The sequence below is a fragment of the Aptenodytes forsteri genome, unplaced genomic scaffold (assembly GCF_000699145.1).
Source record: "Aptenodytes forsteri isolate BGI_AS27 unplaced genomic scaffold, ASM69914v1 Scaffold479, whole genome shotgun sequence".
In the NCBI taxonomy this organism is placed as follows: Eukaryota; Metazoa; Chordata; class Aves; order Sphenisciformes; family Spheniscidae; genus Aptenodytes; species Aptenodytes forsteri.
The window spans coordinates 442498-464019 of record NW_008794627.1 but is presented as its reverse complement, the minus strand read 5'-3'; the positions used below and the strand labels follow the sequence as shown (position 1 = coordinate 464019).

At 40.8% G+C, this 21522-nt stretch overlaps 1 protein-coding gene across 2 annotated transcripts in view; it reads left to right on the top strand.

The window, feature by feature from the left end:
* Positions 1-21522, top strand: part of BRF1 (BRF1, RNA polymerase III transcription initiation factor subunit) — a 180398-nt gene that overhangs the window by 36217 nt on the left and 122659 nt on the right. For both annotated transcript variants that reach the window (XM_009273366.1, XM_019470509.1), the window contains exon 3: positions 6368-6541. In XM_009273366.1, coding sequence (XP_009271641.1) covers positions 6368-6541 — 174 coding nt within the window. The remainder of the gene's footprint in view (positions 1-6367; positions 6542-21522) is intronic.

Sequence of the window (21522 nt, the reverse complement as noted above, 5' to 3'; positions counted from 1 at the left end):
ACATAAAATTCAGTCAGTAAAGTAATTCAAATTCTGGAAATGAATACCCAAGCAAAAACCATCCAAATGTTTCCTTTAATAGAATACAGTGTTTGTTACCATAACAATCCTTTTTGCAAAAAAAGGATTAGTGCTGTTAACATGACTCCATTGCCCAATTCAGGTACTGCTAGTTTCCAGGGCCCCTCGAGCAAATTGCAGAAAGAGGGGAAAATCTGTATGTCTGGATTTTGATGATGCAGTTTAGTATCGTAATAACAATTCATTTAAGCTCTGGCTGTGTACTGCCTGTTATTTCCCTGGAAACTTACGCTTCGTACTGAAAAGTGCTACTTTGAAATAGCAGTGTTTCAGTCTCTTGTCAGTTTGAGGGGAGGGTTGCAGATGAGCAGGCAGAAGCCAGATGAGAGTAATATATAACTGTAGCTGCTTGACGCTACTGACTTTTAAGGGATCCAAAAAAAGGTATGATTCCTCTTGAAGAGTGGAAGAGAACAAGATGTTTCTGTAGTAACGAGATCATAAAAGAAAGAAAATTGCTTGTAAAGAATGGGTCTGATTTCCCCCCTTTTTCTATTTTGCTCCTATTATAACTTAAGCTGCAGTTTTGCTATCAACTGCCTCTTGTGTAAGCATTTAATATTACGAAGGTTTTCTGCAAGTCTATTTTTGTGACAGTGATTTCTAGCCTACACATTTTTGTTTTGTAATAACCACTGTTTCCTCCATCAAAAGAACAGAAAATTTCTGAAATAAAAGGCTAGTAGCATTGAGGGGTCCTATGTGAACTTGTCAGTTCAGGTCTTATGTGCCAGTTCAAAGCATTGAGGTTGGCATCGGTTGAGAAGATGACAGTGTTTGTTTCAGCATGCTGGGAGTAGATGGGTAGAAACACTTTTTTAGTAGGCTTGGAACTAAAAACTGAAAAGGGCCTTTTGTTTTTAGGTGCAGATTCAGGAGCGTGATAAACTTTACTACTTGGTAGCCTGGGAACTTGATTTTGTGTGTTGCTTACAGAAGTGCAACCTTTTCTCTCTCTCTCTTTTCTCCCTGCCTCCCCCTCCACCCCGATGGTATGATGAGCCTTTGAGAAATAAATGGGAGCTGCCTGATATGTCTTATATGTCACAAAAATTCTGTAGTTTCTAGACTTTTTTTCTTTTGCTCTTTAAAGGAGAATAATTTTACTGTTTTACTGGTGAGGGAAAGGGGAGGATTTTTGTAACTTTGTTGGTGAGCCTGTCCTGCCTTTAAAAAGACGCTGTTCCTTGTCCTTTTCCCAAAGATACTTAGGCACCACTTTAATGCCATCACTAAATTGCAAGGGCAGCATGAAGCGTAAGCTTTGACCTTAAAGGCTCTATTTCTTCTGGTTTAAAAAAAGAATCCCAGGATCTGTCAAAAACCTGTAAGGCCCAAAAGAGGCAACTCTTATTGCAAGTTACTAATACAAGATGCACCTACTTAAGGGACATGTTTTACCTCTGCATGTTTTGTGTTATATGTTGTACTCTTGCCTAGCAATTTAGAAAAAAATGCAGTATTTATTTCTGACTGTTCCATATGATGATACTCCTTTATAGTACTGAGATAGCAGTAGCTGCAGGTTTTTAGAGTAGTGTCCCACTCGAACTTTTAAAAAAATTGTTCTACTGAATAAAATGGATAAGAAAGTCAGGAAGCTGTCATCTTGAGTTTTGTTTTACAACCCAGGGCATGTCAGGGTTTAAAGGTGTGGCAGTTCTTTTCTGTCCAGTAGAGCAGTTCAATTCATTTGATGAGTTTGTAACACTGCGATGTAATCTATGTTGTACTCTTGCCTAGCAATTTAGAAAAAAATGCAGTATTTATTTCTGACTGTTCCATATGATGATACTCCTTTATAGTACTGAGATAGCAGTAGCTGCAGGTTTTTAGAGTAGTGTCCCACTCAAACTTTTAAAAAAATTGTTCTACTGAATAAAATGGATAAGAAAGTCAGGAAGCTGTCATCTTGAGTTTTGTTTTACAACCCAGGGCATGGCAGGGTTTAAAGGTGTGGCAGTTCTTTTCTTTTCTGTCCAGTAGAGCAGTTCAATTCATTTGATGAGTTTGTAACACTGCGATGTAATCTGGTGAATACCGAGTTGAGCAGATTGTTAATAAATTGCATTGTAATGTTGGATATTCCCACTGTTTTGGCTGAGATCATAAGGCTTATTGCATTCTTGCAGATCGCTGGACCAGCTCACTGCACACTGGGACCATATGGTCAAACTGGTGGAAAGGGCATTAGCCAGCCGTTAGGGCTGATTGAAGCCACGCTGGTAGTCTAGAGCAGACGACAGAGACAGTCCGGAGATAAACAACAAATGGAAGGTTATAAAATGCCACCCAGCTAGCGAGGAGCAGCAGGAGTGGGAGTACATTCAAAGGCTGATAGACATAATGCAGTATTGTAGGTTTGCTGGAGGGAATTGCTCATCTTCCCAGCCCTGTAGCTTGCAGCTGCTCTGCAGTTTCTCCCTGCACTGACCATATTGCTGGGGGAGCAGTCACTCACGTAAGAAGGTATCTGAATGCTCAGCAAGGCTTGTGGCTACCATTGCACAGTTATGAGGACTTTTCATGCTGAGGACTGGCAGTATGAATGGGTATTTGGTCCCTGTTCATGTTTGTCTTTGTCAACAGTAACTGGACCATTGGATAGAGAGTTTATTTTGATCAGTTATTTTCTTATGCCAAATTTCTCTAAGCATGAATATCTGCTCTTCAGATACCAACAGATTAAATAACTGTATTTATAGTTAAATAAAATATGATGGAGACACATTTTTCAGCTCTGGAAATGTCAGATTGGTGAGATTGGAAGAAAAGGTTGGAAATCACAAAATTACATACTTTTGGTTTTCTTTTGACTGGGATGAGGACACTATACAACAGTTTGGTATTGTACTGCAGTACAATACCAATAGCCATTTAGCCAATACCTGCTCTTTCTTGGAGTTACCTTTTAAATGGAGATGCTTGTGAATCTGTGAAGGAACCAGAAGAAGTACAAGGTATCTTGTGTTCCCTGTGGAGAAATCTAGAAGCACGATTGCTAGTGCTAACTTTTGCAACTATTTTTTTGTTTTGTTTTGTTTGTTAGTGTTACATAAGATACCAGAAAAATAGAATTTTGTTGTCATGTTAAATTCAAGAGGCGGGGGTGGTAGGGGAACAACAAAGCTTTTGATCTTTCTTTCGTAAATAAGAGACTGGTTACAGAGTGTAAATATTTATCTTAGGTGATGCTATAAGCAGTACATTTCTTTCTCTCTCATAACAGATAAGGGCAAAACCAAGTTAGTCATCAAGATGCACATAATTTCTAATATGCTTCTTGTCCTGTGTTAAGTTGTTCATTTTGGGGATCAATAGCGGTGCAACAGTTGTCTTATTTTTCCACAAACTATATGACTGACATAATACTACAAAGCAGCTTGAGGGAGTACTAGCACACAGAATTAAAGCCTTCACTGGTCTGCTGAAGGTTGAGTAAAACATTCAGAGAGATAGCATTTCCTAAGTGGACGAGTACCTTTCTGTGCTCTTAGATCTCTTTGGTATTTGTCAGCAATGACTGGTCACCCCTAAAGTAATTGCATTTTAAAATATTGATGCTGGATGAAGAGCTCAGCTAAAAAAGCATATATTACTCAAACAAGCATACTGTTTACCTAGGATGGATTATGATGAATTATATTTCAACATTTGAAATTAAGAAAAGGCTAAATACTCAGAGAATATTAATGGTAGCTTGGGGATGGGACCAGATCAGTGGGAAAAATAGCTTATGAATGAAATGAATTTCAAATATTTTCCTCAATGTTATTTTTTTCTCTTCTGGTACGTTCTTTGTTTCTGAAGTGCCCTCCGAGGTGTGGAGCCCTGAATGAGAGTGGTGTTCTTGGGAGAAGGATTAACCTGGTAATAGGGATGGGCCAGGGGAGTGCTGGGGGAGAAGTCTCGTGGATGCTTGTCCTGTTCTTACTCTGCATCTCCAGCTCATTTGGGCTGTTCTCTGGTGTACACCCAGGACCACATCAGCCTCTGCTGGGCTGCTGGCCTGGGAAGCTTCCTCATCACCTCTTCTTGCTTGGTGGCCTTGTGGAGCCAGGTGGGCCCTGCATACCGGTTCCACCACTAGCCCAAGAAGCGTTCAGGAGTGCATGTGGCTCTTCCTTGGCATAGGAGCCACTGTTCTCTTTATGTTTTTACAAAAGCTTTACTTAAAAGCAAAATTCAGACAACACTTAAAACTGCTGAAACTGTTTTCTTGTTATCAGCTGCCTTTGTGACTTTGAGGACATTGAATTGGACCATCTTACTTAAAGGGAATGCAGTGCACTTGCTGCTGCAGTGATTCCAGTCTGGATCTCCCTGCAGCTGAGGGAGAGGTACATTGGCATGGTCATGTCTTTTTTAAATGGTTGTACATCTGCATGTAGTGCCTAAAATCTCTACAGATGACAGTTCTTTGTGTCTTCATCTCGGCAGCCATGCATGGCAAAATACAACCAGATAAAATAGGAAGCTTAGGTGATAGGAAGAGGCGGTTTTCCATAGCCTCGCTGATCCACGCTGGCCTCTGGGGTGGACTTGTTCGGGGAGGGGTTGATGAGGGAAGCTGCTTTGCTGCCACTGCAGAAATGAGTTTTAGTACTCAGGGCTAAGTGCATTTTCCCCCCCCCCCCCCCCCCCCGATAAATACAAACTGATTCTTTCTCAGGGACATAAAAGTCTTGATCCCGCTTCAGCATACAGGTTGTAGAGTGTGAAATAAAATTCAGGGGAGGGTGAGTGCTAGTTAGTATCTTAGTTTTGGGAAGATGTAGTATTTGTATTTGAGGCTGGTGAGTGCCAGTCCAGGGCCTGCTGATGGCAGTGGAAAAACTATTCACTTAAAATGGGCTTTGGATTACTCCTGAGTACCTTATTGTACCCATACCTCCTGTGGAAGGTGACATATCCTTCCTCTGTTGTTACTTCTTCATCCAAATGTGTTACACCTGGTTGACCAACGTGCCTTAAAGGAGATCTCATTGGTGAGTGCACTAATTGCCACTTGTGCAGGAAGGAGAAGCTGTCGCTTTGTGGCAGCTCCTGTTTGGCCAGAGTCTTGCTGACCCTGGCTGCGTGTCTGGAGTAATTTTTTATTAAAGCCGAATTGAAGCAGCGTCTTTGGCAGAAGGTTGTTCGGAGGTTAAGCATTTTTACTGTGTTATTAGTGATGATGGTGTAGGGATTTGCATAAAGTTAAGATGTGCAGTCTGTGCAGGTGCTGGTGGTGTTCTGATAAGCATTGCGTGGTCACCATTGCTTTCTGTGAGCAATGGTGGCTGAGGTGCATGGTGGGCGTTGTGCCCCCTTCAGCAAGGCTACTCATGACATCTCTGAAGGGAACAGATGAGCGTTTCCTGTAAATACACGTACTGGAAACATCTGCCCGGCACATTGAATTAAAGGATTGTTCTTGATGTGCCGTCTGACCCCATATGCTGAGGAACTCCAGTGCTCTGTTTGTCTCATGACTTCCCCCATCTTTTTCTTAAGCTGTCTTTTCGGTGCATTCTTCCGCAGCTGGAGCTGTGAGGACAGACTGGACCTTGCTTCCCGCATCTGTCCCAGCAGCTGTACCGCTTCCTGCCGTGAATCATCTGAAACACACTTTTTTTTTTAAATTATTTTATTTAAGGGTGAAGGCACATTTGTTTTCCTGAAGCCACAAACTAATCTCGGCAGTCTGGCAGCCAAGCCTTAAATGAAGGCTCTGGTGTGAAAGTGTTCAGAGGAAGGAAGTGCCTCTCCATCGGTGGTGATCACGGGCAAGCCCAGAGCACAGCCCCTTTCCTTGTGGGCTTCAGTTGTGGTCAGAGGAACTGCAAACTTCATCACTTCTTGGAGAGTTGCAGCAAAATGTCTCCTCTGTTTGCATGTCAATGTCAAACACGCCATGACCTCCAGTTTTCAGAAGTTCATCGCTACATCTAACCAAGTACTAATTGTCAAATGATCTTTGGAGCAGGGGACGTAATCTTCTGCCTGAGAAATCTCGGCTATGTTTTGGATCCTCTCTGGGGCTGATGTTTGCGGCTTTGTTTTCCAGGGCTCATTGATTGCATGTATTTCAATTCTAGCAGTCCAAAACGAGGCATTTTTTTGTCCGGAGGAGCTGAGGATATATAGTTCCTGAAACTTGAGAGGTTATTGAGATGAAATCCAAAGTCCGCCCCCTCAATTTTGTCTTTAAAAAAACCCGCCAAAAAACCCCCAACCCAAAAGCACACTAACTACAAAGTTGTTAAGCATGTTTTTTTTTTATTCCCCTTGTTAATTTTTCTAGGGAAACGTCAGATTCACCATTTGGGAAACCAGCTTCAACTCAATCAACACTGTCTGGATACTGCCTTTAATTTTTTCAAGATGGCTGTGAGCAAGCACCTAACCCGGGGGAGAAAGATGACCCATGTAATTGCTGCATGTCTCTACCTGGTGTGTAGGACAGAAGGAACTCCTCGTATCCTTTCACAATTAAAAAATAAAAATAAACAAAAGACATACTTTTAGCAAGTCAACTATCCCAGTTAGACCTTGTTTCAAAATTTGGAAAGGTAAGTGTTTAGGAGCTAACTTTGTCACTGTTGGTTTTATATAGTGAACTGAATGGGAGTTTGTACTGTGGTTCAACTAAAATTTTTCCCTTTCTAAATGTACAATACTTAGTATTTACAAGGACCTATAAATGTCACTCTGCCTCCCATCAATAACTCTAAATTTATTCTTTCTCAACATTTTCTTCCAGTTTCAGATTGCACTTTTCCTGTGCTTTGCTAGGGATTACTTGTTTATGGTGTGTGAGTTTTGTTGTTGTTGTTTTGTTTTTCTTTTTTAAAAACAAATGGCAGTGAACCCCAAGCCTCCTGTAGTGTCAGCATTAAACAACAGGTTAGAGTTCTAGTGGGTTTTCCATAAGATATTTGGATTTCCTTCTTTTCATGCTTGTGGGAAGGACAATATCCCTCCCATTTTAGTTTTGCGGAAAAAGACATTTGATAAATTCTGAAATTTGCTCAAAAATCATACAGGAAATGAGTGGCTGGAGGTGGGACTGCACACAGGCCAGAGTTGCAAGTGAGTACTCCTTGCCTCTAGACCATCCCTATTTTTGTCTTGTAGAACTTACATGAATTTTAATGAAGCTTTAAATACTGATGGCCATCCAAATTGATTTGGTTTATATGTTTTTACTTATTTTATGTTGTGTTTCAGTTGCTGGAATTTGGAGTTTAGTATCAAACAATTTCTTCTGTGTTATTTTAGTTCTTTTCTACTTTAAAGCAGTATGTGCATATCATCAGTATTCTATTTGACTTGGTGCTTTTTCTAGATTGCTGTTTTCATTCTATATTTTAGCAGTTGAACAGTTTAGCTTTCCTTTTAAGATTGAGATGATTTTTAGTTTCAGAAACTACATTTAGTATTCTAAAATTAGTGCTTTCTGATAGTGTTGTGGTCATTGCATTTGCATGTTTAAAAAAAAATGCGGTTTTGCAGGAATAATGGAATTAAAAGGAAGGCTTGCCTATTAGACTAGTCTCTTCTAATGTAAAATCTCTGTGTCAACTTTGAACAGTATAACTCTATCATAACCATAAAGACAGTGCTGATTTAAAAGCATTGCCTTTTTTTTTTGTGCCCATGTCACATTTTTAAAGTAATTTATTTACAGTCCTTATTTGAAACTACTGAATGATAGCCTAGCCATAATATGCAAATCCATTTTTCCCCACTGGTAGTGACAAAAAAGCATTCGAAGCAGTATGAGCTGTAATAGGCAAGTAGGTACATTGTAATGTAGCAGCCATCTGTGCAGCAAGTGTGGCTAACTTTTCTAGCAAACAACAAAAAAAAAGTCCTTTGCTTGTTTGACATATCCTTCTTTAAAGTATTTCGGCATGTGTAAAATGTACTGGTCTGGTTGACTCTTCATAAATACCTAAATTAATTTTCCCACTTTTTTCATTAAGTTGAGATAATATCCTGTGTGATATTTCATGTAAAATCCTAGGACCAAGGTATGAATAAGACTGCAAAGATGGGCTCTGTCTTTCTATGTCACTATCACAAAGTACTCCATTTGCATGGTTACGGTGGCACCTGGGAATCAAGAAGTGGTAGTGCATGACTGTATGGCTCAATTTTGTTAGTGTTGATTTTTTTAAAAAATCTGTTAGATAAAATTAATTTTGTAGTTGATGTTAAGAACTTAACTATGTTACTTTGGGAGAATGAGTTCAGCTTCTGCTTGTGTTCTGCTGTTTGGGGTTTTGTTTTGTTTTTTAGTATTTAAAATCCAGTGTAGTTTGAAACATAAACCCCAAACAAATTATGGATTCTGAACATTGAAATATAAGTTCTTTTTCTGGTATCTTATCGTTTCATTAGAAACTTGAAAACCTGAGAGCCACAGGTGCATATTGCTGACCTTTTGAAGTGAAAATACATTCAAACCTCCATAGATTAATTATGATGATCGTTATCAACATGTTATATTTGTTTCCAGCCTAGATCTGGCAATACAGAAATGTGCTACAGGAGGCAGGCGTGTTCCCAGGGCCTTTGGTCCAGAGACACCAAGAGCAGGTGTAGAGGATGGCCATGTGACAAGATGCTTTAGCAGGAATGAAGATGCACATTCAGGGTAATAATCTTGCAGTTGGTTTTGGTCTTTTGGAGAAGGCAGCAGAGGACGGCACGCAGAGAGGAGAAATATGCTGTACAAAGGATATACAGTATTTGTAACACTTCAAGATTTGTATAACACTGCTAAGTAGATTTACTGAGTTTAAAGTGTTCAATATCATTGTGTTGGTTATAGAACTCTCATGAAGCGATTTGGGAGAAATTTAGAAAAGGAAGTTAAAGACTGAAGATTGGTGAACTTACTTTAGAGGAAAGAGAGAACGTAGTGACGGGCAGCAGCATTGTCAGAGCTCAGAGACAGCACCTTGGTTTTGGGTGGCCCAAATGAATCAGTGGAGTGACTCGGGAGTTGTAGAGGCAAGGGAGATTAGCTGGGAACAGATTAGTTTCTGAAATAGAAGACAGCGTATTTCTTAAAAAGTATTATGGTAGAAGGAATGGAGTATGTATGTGGCCGGGGGAGGTACAGTGGAATATAGTCAGGAGCCGAAGTGGCAAGAAATGTTGTGTTCTCTCCAGTGGCAGAACCAAAGGAGCGGGAAGTGTTTGGAGAGGGAAAACAGGATTTAAATGTGTCTGCATTGAGTTCGGTTTGAGAGAGTGGAATGCATTTATCTGACATGGATATCTGCTTATTCTTCTTTTTTCATAATGTACATGTCGCCAGCCAGCCTCTGTGAAAATGTGAGGAAAATTGTAGCCAAGTCTACTGGTGCAGTCTGAATTATGCCTGAATAAACCTCAGCCTCAAATAGGAAAGTTCTCCTTGGTTCTTATGTGTTGTTTAATTAATGTAAAATAGTCCAGTAAAACAAATTTTTTTAGTCTGAAAAAATAGTTCTAGAACTTAAAGAGAACATAAAAGTTTATTTATCTAAAAGTGCAGCTTTTATTTATAGTTCTTTAGGAAGTTTAATATATTATTTGAGATCTGAATTGATTTTACATCGGTTTATGGTTTTTATTAGCTTATTGTGACACAAAACCCCACAATGCAGCAACTTTGACATAGCTTTTCATTTGCCTTGCTTATATTACTTGTCAGTGTTAATGTTTTAAAGGGAAGATGGTTTACTAGCTATTAGCTGAATTTGGGAGGTGTTTCATCCTTTTGATGAGCTACCTATAAAAACTTTAATTTATTATTCTCTTTATAAAATGTGTCTATATTATCAGTGTCAGAAGTAAAGGTATAATGCAAAAAATACATCTGAAGGAGATAGTGATTTTTAAATCCTCAGGTTTTATGGAACTGGTTGTCCCCCTCCCAGGGGCTGAGCAATGCTGAGCGTTTCCAGTGACATCTGACTTCAGCTGGCACTGCCAGTGCTCTGGGCATTTCGGACTCTGGCTCTTAATTTGTTTCTTGGAATAGTAACAGTCCTCAGTTGTTTCTCTTTAATGTTTTGAACAGCTTTTCCACCCCTACATATGTTTGAATGGAAACAAAGGGCTCCTTAGCTGGTCCTGCTGTTCCCGAGAGAGAGAGCTTGGGAAGAGCTGGGCAGGGTGTTTGAGTGATTTACAGGCTTGGCTGTAACCCATGGCTGCCCTAGGGTCACTCGGGAACAATGAGAGCCTGGCCACGATTTTCCAGGTGGGATATCACTTTGTTTTAATCCAGGAATGTTTCATTCTGTTTGTAATCCTTCTTACTGTACACAACTGTTAGAAAAACTGTACAACTGTCCACTATTTTGCTATATGTTGAACGCTACCACCCAGGTTTTTTTTACAGCAACATTTTTACATGGTAAATGGCTTTTATCCCCCCCCCCTTTTTTATTTTATTTATTTATTCGTTTCCTTTGAAGCTCTCTGGAAAATGCACCCTTAGTTGTAAACCAAATCCTGTCTTGTTAGAGCTTAGTAAATAAAACCTTTTCCGCATGAGAAGAGTCCTTGCAAAGTTCCCTCACCAGCTATCTTGTGTAAATATCCCTCTGTTTGCCTCTGGAGGTAAATTCAGGGCAGGTTTTTCCCCCTCCAGTAAAGCTGATCAGTCTTGATGCCGGGGGGTTTGCCGAGCCCTTCCCACTGCCCAGGACGGGGGCAGCCTCCTGAGTTTGATGTTGACCAAGTTATTGAGGTGGTCTTCAGCAGCTTTGTGTGTAGTCAGAGGAAAGAAGTGGGGTCCTCCTGGGGTCAGTCCAAGGCAGCCAAGTGAGGCCTCTCTTCTCAGTTGTTTGCAGAAGAACCTTTCCGCTAAATGTCTGAGAAAAATAACCTCTTAAATTTGAGCGTTGGGAGCAGAAGGCTGACAGGAGAAAGTTTGGTGCCTTGGTGTCTTTTACGTGTGAACTTGTGCTGGGTGGGAAAGCGTAAGGCGCTTTTCCTCCCCTGCTTCCTCTGCCCTGTGAACCTCCCTTTTGTTTGAGGGAAGATCACGAAGGCATTGCAGGATCCCAGCAGGCAAGAAGGGTTTGGAAAAAAAATGAGCATCTCCTTGCTGAATGGGGCAGTACTTTGTTATTTCCTATTTATCTGCAGTACTTGCACTTTATTGCCAAGCTATTTGAATGCCTCCTAGTTTAATGTGTTTATTTTCATGTTACAGTAAGGGAAGCTGAGAGTATTTATCTTCATTTCCAGGTGCAGAACTGAGGCTAAGTGACACATTCAAAGTTACCCAGAAAATCTGTGATGGAGTAAGGAATTGGTCTCTTTAATCCGAGATTAGACATCGGCTACTGAGCTTTTCTGCCTGGTTGCTCTTTGCAAGAGAAGTTCAGCTAATTTCCTTTCGAGCATTAGCAGGCTCTGTTGGCTTCCATACTGTCTTGGGAAGCTTTGTATAACCTCACCGTGAGAGCCTTTGATGGATACATTCTTTGTTTCCCTACTAACACTTCAAGATCTATCTTTGCAAGGAAAAGGGCAAGACTTCCTTTTTTATTAGAAATGAAAAATTAGATCTCCAGCAATCTTTTGACCTCTACTAAAACTTCCTGGAGCCAGTAGGCCCTAGTGTTCCCAATTAAAAAGTTAACTTTTGAAATTAGGCTTTAATCAACAAAATTTTAGAGCTCTAGTTAGGGAAGTTAGTAAAACCAGTTTCTATTTCTCTTTGGTTAAGGACTTTCTTTTTAGTAACTGACCTTTTACTTTTGATTAAATACAGTTGCATTCAAAATGTGTTTTGTTCAAGTGTTGAGTGTGACAAGGACATAAGAGATTAAAAATGGATTTTAAATTGCACAGTTAAAAATACATATAATATTTACAAAAGCAAATTATTTCATTTCACTAGATTTTTTTTTTTTTTTGGTGTGTATGTGGTAAAGGACACCAAGATCTTACTTCATAGAAAGTTGAATAGAACAGAATTTTCAGTTGGAAGGGATCTACAATGGTGATCTAGTCCAACTGCCTGACCACTTCAGGGCTGACCAAAAATTAAAGCATGTTGTTAAGGGCATTGTCCAAATGCCTCTTAAACACTGACAGGCTTGGGGCATCGACCGCCTCTCGAGGAAGCCTGTTCCAGTGTTTGACCACCCTCTCAGTAAATAAATGCTTCATTAGGAAGCATTTGCCTGGACTTGAAGTCTTGGAAAAGCCTTGTCCATTTCAAAATGAAGTTTTAAAATTGGTATGCTTACTCAAAAGCATGGATTACTTACTGAGCATGGATTACTTATTCGAAGGATGGATTTTAGCTGGGAGAGTTTCAATCTAATAATGAAAAATTGCCACCTTACATAGGGTGCAGCTAATGTTGCCCCGTGTTATTTGCATCTATTTCCAAATAGTTCATGTGTTTGGTAATGCTTGGCTTGTGTGATCATTCCTATTTGGTACCACAGGAGAAAATGCTGGAGATGTAGGGAAGAGGGCAGCCAGGGGCAGCAATAGAAATTTAATTTCTGCACCTTAATTTCTCCCTGTCGCCCTCTCCTCCAGCCAGGCTTGGGACTGTTGGATTTCAACAGCAGGGCTCATGACCTGAAGCTAGTGTATCCAGTCTCCTTTTCCATGAAGCGAAGGAGAATCATATGATTTTTCACTCGCAGTACTGCCTCGCGTTTTTTTGCCATATAGAGAGATATGTATAAAGGAAATATGTTGCAGAGAAAATGAGGTGTTTTCATGTTTCCCGTTGGTGGGAAAGTAAAATTTTCCTCTCCATGTGCTTGTTGACGTTGTCTGCTCCGTTGTGTGGCTCCGTACTCTTCCCCATTGCATCCACTTACTGCAAGGGCTGCTCCTGGCTGCCGCCTTGTGCTTGCAATTTGGCGACAGTAAGGCAGCGAGGCAGGAGGAGTCGGGGCTGTGTCACTCTCGGGTACCTTGCCTGGCCTCCAGCTGTATGGCAGAAGAGCCTGTGTTTCCCAAGGTCCTGTATCATATCTGTTAGTCCTCTAGGGACGTCTTTGTAGTATCTGAAGTGGTGCTGGGTACTTGGAATTGTTCCACTTGTATCTGGTGACTTGCATTGTCTTTTAAAGAGAATTCCCTCTTGAGAAGAAAACCTGAAGCCTTTCAAACTGGTTGTATGGCCCTGCACCTGGGGGACAGGACTGGGGAGATGGTTAGCGGCCCTCAGGTTCTCCTCTTTGTCCCCTGGGAGGGAAAGCCATAAACCTTACTTGTGCATGACTCTCATGTGGGAGGAAAATAGTGAGTGTGATTGCTGACTAGCATTATCCTGCAGGGTGCCCTGTCACTGAAAGTCATCGAAGCTTTCCACAGGGAGACCGTAATTTTAATGTGGAGATTCTGTACTTCAGTGATTTTCTTTGCTCCTTTAAGATTCTGAAAATATAAAAGGAGAAGGGAACTTTATATTGTGGTGTGTGTCAACTCAACATCTTATTGTTTAAATCCTTGTGCTAAATGCCTATTACGGATGCTGCAGGGAGGGGGGGGGGAAAGCTGCTGTAAGTGCAGTAGTGATAATTGACCCACTTAAGAGAGCTGCTCTAATTTTGCGTGTTACAGCATCCTGGAAATTCAGATAAGAATGTTGATCTCTCCAGCTAATAGGATTTCTAAATATATCATCCAGAAGAACCAGGAGGACTGTAATTTTGTGCGTGTGTGTGTGTGTGTTCAGGCTAATGTTTTGTTCAAGAATTGCATACTCTGAAAATCTGCTTTTCTGTTAACTTGTTACTAACTCAGGATAAAAAAGTATTTGACCTCTGGTGCTGGCAAGGGGAGACCTGATCCTGCCCCATTGAATTCGCTGACGAAAATCTCACCAGCTTTTGTGTAGAGAAGTGACCAACTTTTTTCCCCTCAGGATGTTGGTACCCAGCAGGTGGCTCAAATTGTCAACTTTTCCATAATGCAGCATTAAACAAAGTATCTGTGCAGATAGCGAGGGGGACAGGGTCAAAAGATGGCCTGTCAAGATTACAGATTTTGGCTGGTTTTGATAGCTTTGTTGTTTGTTTTCCTCATTTAAGGGATATTTTGAACAGTAAAGGTCAAAATAATCCTCTTCTGAAATTCGACTGCAGAAATACTTTTTTGCTTTACAGAGGAGAGTGTTTCGAGTCTCTCTCTAGGCAGTTGTTTCTCAAAGCACATCACTGGCTGCGACTGCTGAAAACCATGGGGTTTGCGCTCAATAGAGCTGTTAACCTAGATTGTTTTAATTTTGGAGGTCCTTTGCCCTTGCCCATCGTACCTTTCTGTGTTGGGACAAAACCAGTCATCGTCGTCCCTCTTTGAAAGGAAGGGACAGGCTTTACTTTGTAGGCTTCTGGATTAGGACGACTGAGTAAAGCCTTTGTCGCTGTGGGCTTGAATTCCACTATGGGCAGGTGGAAGAAGTGTTTATTGTTTGGCAGTCCTGTGTTCCGTCACCGTGTCGGGCCTTGTGTAATGCAGAAATACAGCAGAAGTATCTGAGCCACATTTTTAATGCTTGTAATAGTGGTCTGTTATTACGTACATAAAAATAATAATTAATAAAATTCATTGCATGGTCTGTCCTCTTAGTAATTATGTTCCAGTTTGGAGTTTCTGACCTGATGAGACATTCTCATGGTAAAGGTGAAACAAGGAAAGAAACAGAAGCAGGGAACAGGAGGGCTACAAAGGCATCACGGTGAAAATACGAGGGGCAGCCCTCACTTACCAGCAGCGCTGAGAGGGGGTGATGCTTTGAAACATGGTGGCAGAGACATGGGAACTAATGAGGGGAACGAAGGCAGGACGAGTTCTAGGTGATGGATGAGGGGAGAGAAATGTGATGGCAGAGAGGCCTCCTTCCAGTGAAATAAATACAAAGGAGTGACGATAGGGGAGGGGATCACACCTCTGATGTCTTTGACCTTCAGCGATCCTTGCATGCTTGTGAAAATAAATATTTAACAATCTTCTTAAACCTTGTTTAAAAGAGGAAACGATTAGGTTGGCTCTCTGCTTAATTCAGAAGTTTATCTCTGCATCTGAATTTTGGTGCTTATGTCAGCAAAAACAGCATTATAACTGCGTGGTGTTTTGACCTGATGGGAGCTAGTATGTTGCAAACACCAGCTAAATAAAAAAAGTGTGGTACAGCCGGTCATTGTGTAGCACATTGTTGCTTTTCTCAGAGGATATGCTGGATGTGGTGTGGGATGTGGAGGAGACGCTTCCCCTTCCTTCCCTGCACGCCCACCCCCCCTTAAGGAAAAAAAAAAAAGTTACCTGATGCTTTGTTTAAACAAATCCTGGTAGCAAACACGATCAATTATGGTCGATGGTTTTGATCTGGTCACTGAAAAATATTCCTGGTTGTAGCCATCACTAATGTTTTCTGCATTTTAATACTTTAGAAGTCAATTAGAAATTTAAATGTTCTCCTTCATTAAAATAATTTTGAAGATTGTGTATTTGCATTTTAACACAGTAAGAATGACGCCTTAGAAGACAAATTCATATTATTAGATAGTTTAATTAAGATCAGTAATGCAAAATAGGGTGATTAAAAGCCAGTGCGTTGAGACCTATAAGCATTTCTGTTCTTGCTATCTGCAAATATTATTTTAGCTTGAGGTCTTCTAAAACTGTGTCCACTTTCATCATATTCTTAAGTCTTATGCAGCTTTTTTGGTCTTGCACTTTTTGATGTTGTAAGAACAAAGTGAAGGTGTATCAGAGAAACAATATTACCTTTCAAATTTGTTTTGGAAAAACAGGATGCATTCTCATACCTGGCCTGTCTTCATATCTTGAAAGTGGTCTTCATAATGATTTCTTACATCCTAATAAAGTATAAGCCTTTTAAAAATTGGTAAAAGTACTTCTCAAGAGTTGTCTTATTTCTTCAGATGTTTGTCACTAGGATTTTGTTTGCATGACATACTCTTCATACACAAACTTCATACTGGAAATGCTTCTCGGTGAAAGACTTTAGGCATTTTGTAATCTCATGCCAAGTAAAATTGTGAGCTGAGCCTTTTCTAACCTTTTCGCTGTTAGCCTGCCTTTATGGCAAGTCCATGTCCTTCCTTGAAGGCAAAAGAAAATGTCTTAAGTTTAACTGCCAGACTGGCTCAGTATTATAAGTACGAATGATGTAATACTCAATCACGTGGTGGTATGTCTGCAATTTTCCCCCCTTTGGGAGAGAGAGAGAGAGAATAATCTTTCCATCTTATCCAGTTTCAGCAGTTTGGGAAAATAGCAGCCTTAAATGAGACCCAAAACAGCAAAAATCTTGATTTCTTCCAGAGCTCTGCTTTTGAAGCCAAATGTTCCCCGTGCCTTCTTTATTTTGACTTGCTAATTGGAAATAAGATGTTGAAGATAACGTGTGCTTTGAAGCTTGTGTATTGTGTATTTTATTTAGATTTAATCCTTTAAACATTTGACAATAAAACATAAATTGCAGAGCTCTCATCTTTAGATCAGCTGTAAGCGAATCATTTAAGTTTTCAACATCCTTCCAGTTTGGGAGAAACACAGTAGTCTCAGTGATGTTTTGACTGCATGTGTTGGTAAAGTGCTATGAGATTTGCTAATCGGTATTTTTAAATGGAGATGTATAACTGTTTCTTCAATGAAGGAGCAGCTTGTCTGCCAAAAATAAAGTCTTAGCTTATGCCTCGATAGGGAGTAGAAATCAGTGTGCTCTTCAGATTCCTTTTGTATTGGTAAGCGGGGAGGAATGGTGAACAATATATTTTATGTTATCATATATGAACTACTCATGATGGAAAGCAAATTTTGAAAGAGGGGAAATATATAGACTGAAAAAAAAATCCTTTTAGTGTGGACAAAAATTGTGTCTAACTTATAATATGCTATAATCATTTTAATATGAAGAGAAAATTTTGATTAAAAATACGTATTCAGCAACATGACATGTACTAACTGAAATGTGAAAGTCTTTATTGCATAAAAAACAGAACTCCAAACGTTGCCTCTATCTTATTGTCAGGAGAATGTCTCACCTTATCAGTTTTACAGTATTTTTCCTTCTATAATTGGTTCTTTTAACTTCTTATCGTGCTTGTAGAGAGCCTTTTGGCCTTGCAGTTTCCAAGGGGAAACAAAGTTGTTATTGTCATTTCAGGTACTGTAATGTGTGGCACAATTCTAGGACAAACAAAGAGCTGGTGTTTCAAGTTAGACTGCAGAAAATTCGAGAGGTTACCTGAACTTGCTAGTTTCTGAGAAAGCACCACTGTGTCCTTGCTTTGCAAGGATTTTTCCCCTTCTAGCTAACTTGCGTTAAAAATACATCTCCCTTCCCTCCCCAGTGAAGCCATGGCTTCAGAGTAATGAAGTTCTGCCTATTCAGCTCCAAAGGTTGTGAGATTATAGATGCTTTTCTGTGACTTTTCCTGTTAGGCAAAAGAGCTGGGCTGTCTGAATTGAGACTATTTCTTTTGAAATTTGCCATTGAAATCACCAGTGGACCATCCTTGATCTCCAGGAAAATGAGAAAAGAAACATAAAATAATTGTAAGTCATTACTGAAGAAGTCTTCTTTTAAAGAAACATCTGGGCGTTTCAGCTGCTGCGTCTCAGTTGGTACCTGAATTCAGAGAACGCTCTATTCTCTACTTATGTGGAATTGAAAGTTTGGTTTTCCCACGTGAGTGCTGTTAACTTCTGCAGAACCTAAGTTGAATTTTCTTTTCTATATGAAAATTTCTGGTCCTTAAAGGATCAGTCTTCTAAAGAATGCAACAGATGGACTGCATCTGTGCTGCTGTCTCTGAGGGAATCCCAAATCACTGCATTCTTGTCGCATCTGGAGGACCCAGTTCACTGCCAATAATTATTTCCAGCATATATTCAGATTATAGTTTTTCAGTTGAAAAATATTTTTGTCAACGTTCAGTTTAATATTTATTATCTCCCACCTAGACTCTAAGCTCTTACTGTGGCAGAGGAAAGCCACTTAAGTATTGGTTGCTGCTGTACTCATTCCTCAGTCTTTGAACTGGTGGCTTCAGTGTCTCAGCTGTTTCTCATAGTCATTCAATGATGAAACGAGAGAATGCTCCAGTCCTTGGGTTTTCCTGATAATGTTGGCAGCCCTCCCAGCAGAGCTGTAAACTGGTCACTTTCCTCCTGTTGCAACTGGAGAAGTTGGGAGCAGAATCAGGAGCCAAGAACGTTGGCTGAGAGGTAGTATCCAGAACATGAGGACAGCATCAAAAAAAGAAGCTGCAAAAAAAAGTAGCTTGACAGAAGTGTTTCATCACAACAGTCCTTCCTACTGACAAGTTCTAGGGTGGGAGGAAGGAGGATACAGAGCATTTTCCACCAGCTTTCCAGCAGTCAGAGAAGGTGTGGTACATACAGGGAAATGTTTATATAGACAATATATCTGAAGGTGATGAAATACAGAGGGAACAATCCAGAAAGCCTGTGTCCTATGTAGGATTGTAGAATAATTTAGATTGGAAGGGGCCTCTGGAAGTCATCTCTCCAATTCCCCGCTCACGTCCTCAATAGATTGCTGAAGCCCTACTCTGGTTGAGTGTTGGTTGTCTCTAGCAGTGGACATGTCATACTCTCTCTGGGCACCCTACTGCAGTGTTTTACTACCTTCATGGCAAAGATTTTTTTTCCCTAATATCTAATCAGATTCTCTCTTGCTGCAGCTTGCATCTGTTGTCTTTTGTTCTGCCTGTGTGTGTCTGAGAAGAATTTGGCTCCATAGTCTCTATACCACCACTATCCCCCCCCCACCACCACCACCCCCCCCAGGTAGTTAAGACAGCATTAGATCTCCCCTAAAGCCTTCTCTTCTCTGGGCTGAACAAGCCCAGCTCTTTCAGCTTTTCCTCATATATCACATGCTCCAGCCCCTCCACCATCTCAGTGGCCCTCCACTACAGTGGGCCCCTCCACCATCTCAGTGGCCCTCCACTGTAGTCACTCCAGAGTACTGAAGTTGTACTTAAGAACCTAGACCTGAACATGGCTCTCCAGATGCAGCCTCATAGGTACTGAATAGAGGGGAATAACCACTTCCCTCGACTGCTGGCTGCATTTTTGCTAATACAACTCAGTACGTGTTTGGCCTTTCTTGATGCAAGAGCATGCTGCTGACTCCTGCTCAGCTTGTCCATAGGGACCTCCAGCTCCTTCTGTGCAAGCTGTTCCTTAGCTGGTCAGTCCCAGCCTGTGCTGTAGCAAGGGGTTATTCTGTCTTGGGTGTGAGACTTTTCAAGATGTTCAAAGACAGATGCAGCTCCTGTCAGCCCGGTTCTCCAGCTTGCTAAGATCTCTCTGAATGGCAGCCCCACCTTCTGATCTATTGACTGCTCTCCCAGCTTGGTGTCATCTGCATACTTGCCTAGGGTGCCTTCTGCCTTGCTGTCTCATTGCTAATCGAGACAGCGTTGCCCCCAAGGGATCCCTGTAGTACCTGTCTGCTAGTTGGACTTTGTACTACTAATCACAGCCCTTCAAACTTGGCAGTCCAGCCAATTTTATGCTTACCTTGTAGGCCAGCTATCCAAACCACGATGTCCCAACAATTTGGCTTTAAGAACAGCATGGCAGACCATGCCTTTAGCTTTGCTGAAGTCAAGGTAAGCAGCATCTACCGCAGTGCCAGTTTCCCCGAGCCTGTGTCGGTTAGGGTGCCATGTAAAATGGATCGGTAGGTGACACTTTGCTCAGGAGTGCAGCTGGACTGGTTTTCCACTTGACAGTTTAAGTGTTTGGCTAGTGCTCTGTACGGAGAATTTCTCTTTGCTCAGAGTCCAGGATGATCCGTCTTCTGGTGGACAATGTGATGACAGGTGCTCATTGATTATTTTTTGTTTTATTATTTTTTTAGGGCTGGTGACTAAAACCTGGCTAGTGACTAAAGCCTCTTCCTGACTTGCAGAAAACCCAGATTTGCTTCCGTAAGGGGAGTTAAAAGCCAGGAGGGTAGTCAGGGCCGAACCCTGCCTGTTCTCCTTTTGAAGCTGTTGTTGCTGCGCAATCTGATATGCAAGAATTGTGGGGCAGGAGAAGAGCAAATAAGTGGAAGCTTTTGTAGGTGAATGGCCAGGCTTTGAGAGGGTGTATACCTAGTTCAGCTTCTCTCTTAGGTTATTTCTGTGTGTTTGTTTATTTTTTTACTAATGTATTTATTGTATATGAGTATAATGACCTAATATGTAAACAGTTCTGGCAGCAGGACTGTAACTCCAGTTTGCCCCCTCCTAGCTGAGGGTCCTTGTGATGGAGGTGTAGAATTTATAGCATTTTATGGAGAAGGTCAGTATTACAACCTCCATCTTCTGGTTGGAGAAACTGAGGCACAGAAGGGAAGCAAAATTACTTGCTCATCAGGGCAGTAATACGATGTAGATATGTTTGTGTCCCATGTGCATTTATACCTCATACAGTAGTATGCTGCCTCCCACAGTGTAGGAGTCCTGTTCTGTGTATTACTCTCCTATTAGATTTTTCTAAGATCCTGGAATATACTTTTCCAAGTATATTGTCTAAAACACTTGGAATTTCTAGCTGAAATTGTGAAGAGGAGCAAGTTCTGTAGGCTCACTAGCTCTGGTGTTGTACTGAGCTTGCTGTCAAAATCCTAGGCTGAATTTGTAAGTCTCAGCAGTGGGGGAAAAAAGTTATCATTTTTCTTGAAAGCTTTGCAAATATGACACAATCAGTGAGCAGCTGTAAACATGAGACTCACAATAGCATTCTCAGTTGTTGTTCAGAGCAGAGCTGTATTTTAGGAGCTTGCCGTCAGTGTACTGTAGAATGTTATTTGAAATTACACTGCTTGGTTACAATAAAACTACTGCAAGACTGTGTGAAAGGAGTCTAAGGAGATCTTTCCCAGCATATCACTGGCAGTTTTGATTTTCCCAGAGGCAGATGTATATGTACATCATTACTGATTTTTTTTTTTCCTCTTGTGAAGAATTCCAGCAGCTGAGATAAGTTTACAGCTTCTTAAAAACTGATAATGAAAGAGCAGTCTCTGTGCTGTAAGAGACACAAGATAAGTGCTTGCCATTGCTACAGCATTCAAAAGAAGATGATACAGGGATAAAAGTTTAAAATGACACTTCAGGAAAATATTCCTCATTTTCCATCTTGATTAAAACCATTTAATGAAGGTTGTTAACTTTTAAGAACAGGAGAAATGCCGTTTGCAAGTAAATTAGCTGCAGTGTGTTCACTGACTGATGGTGTGCAGCATTGTCTTGCAATGCTTTGGGAGTTCCTACTTCAGTGACATAAACATTGACAGTAATGCCAACAGAATTGCAGTATCCATGACAAGTAGAGAATTGCAGCAAATTGCTTACTGAAGACCTGAGTTTTCAGTAGGATATCAGTATGTGTATTCTAGCCCCTTCCTACCTCCTCTTTCCCCCC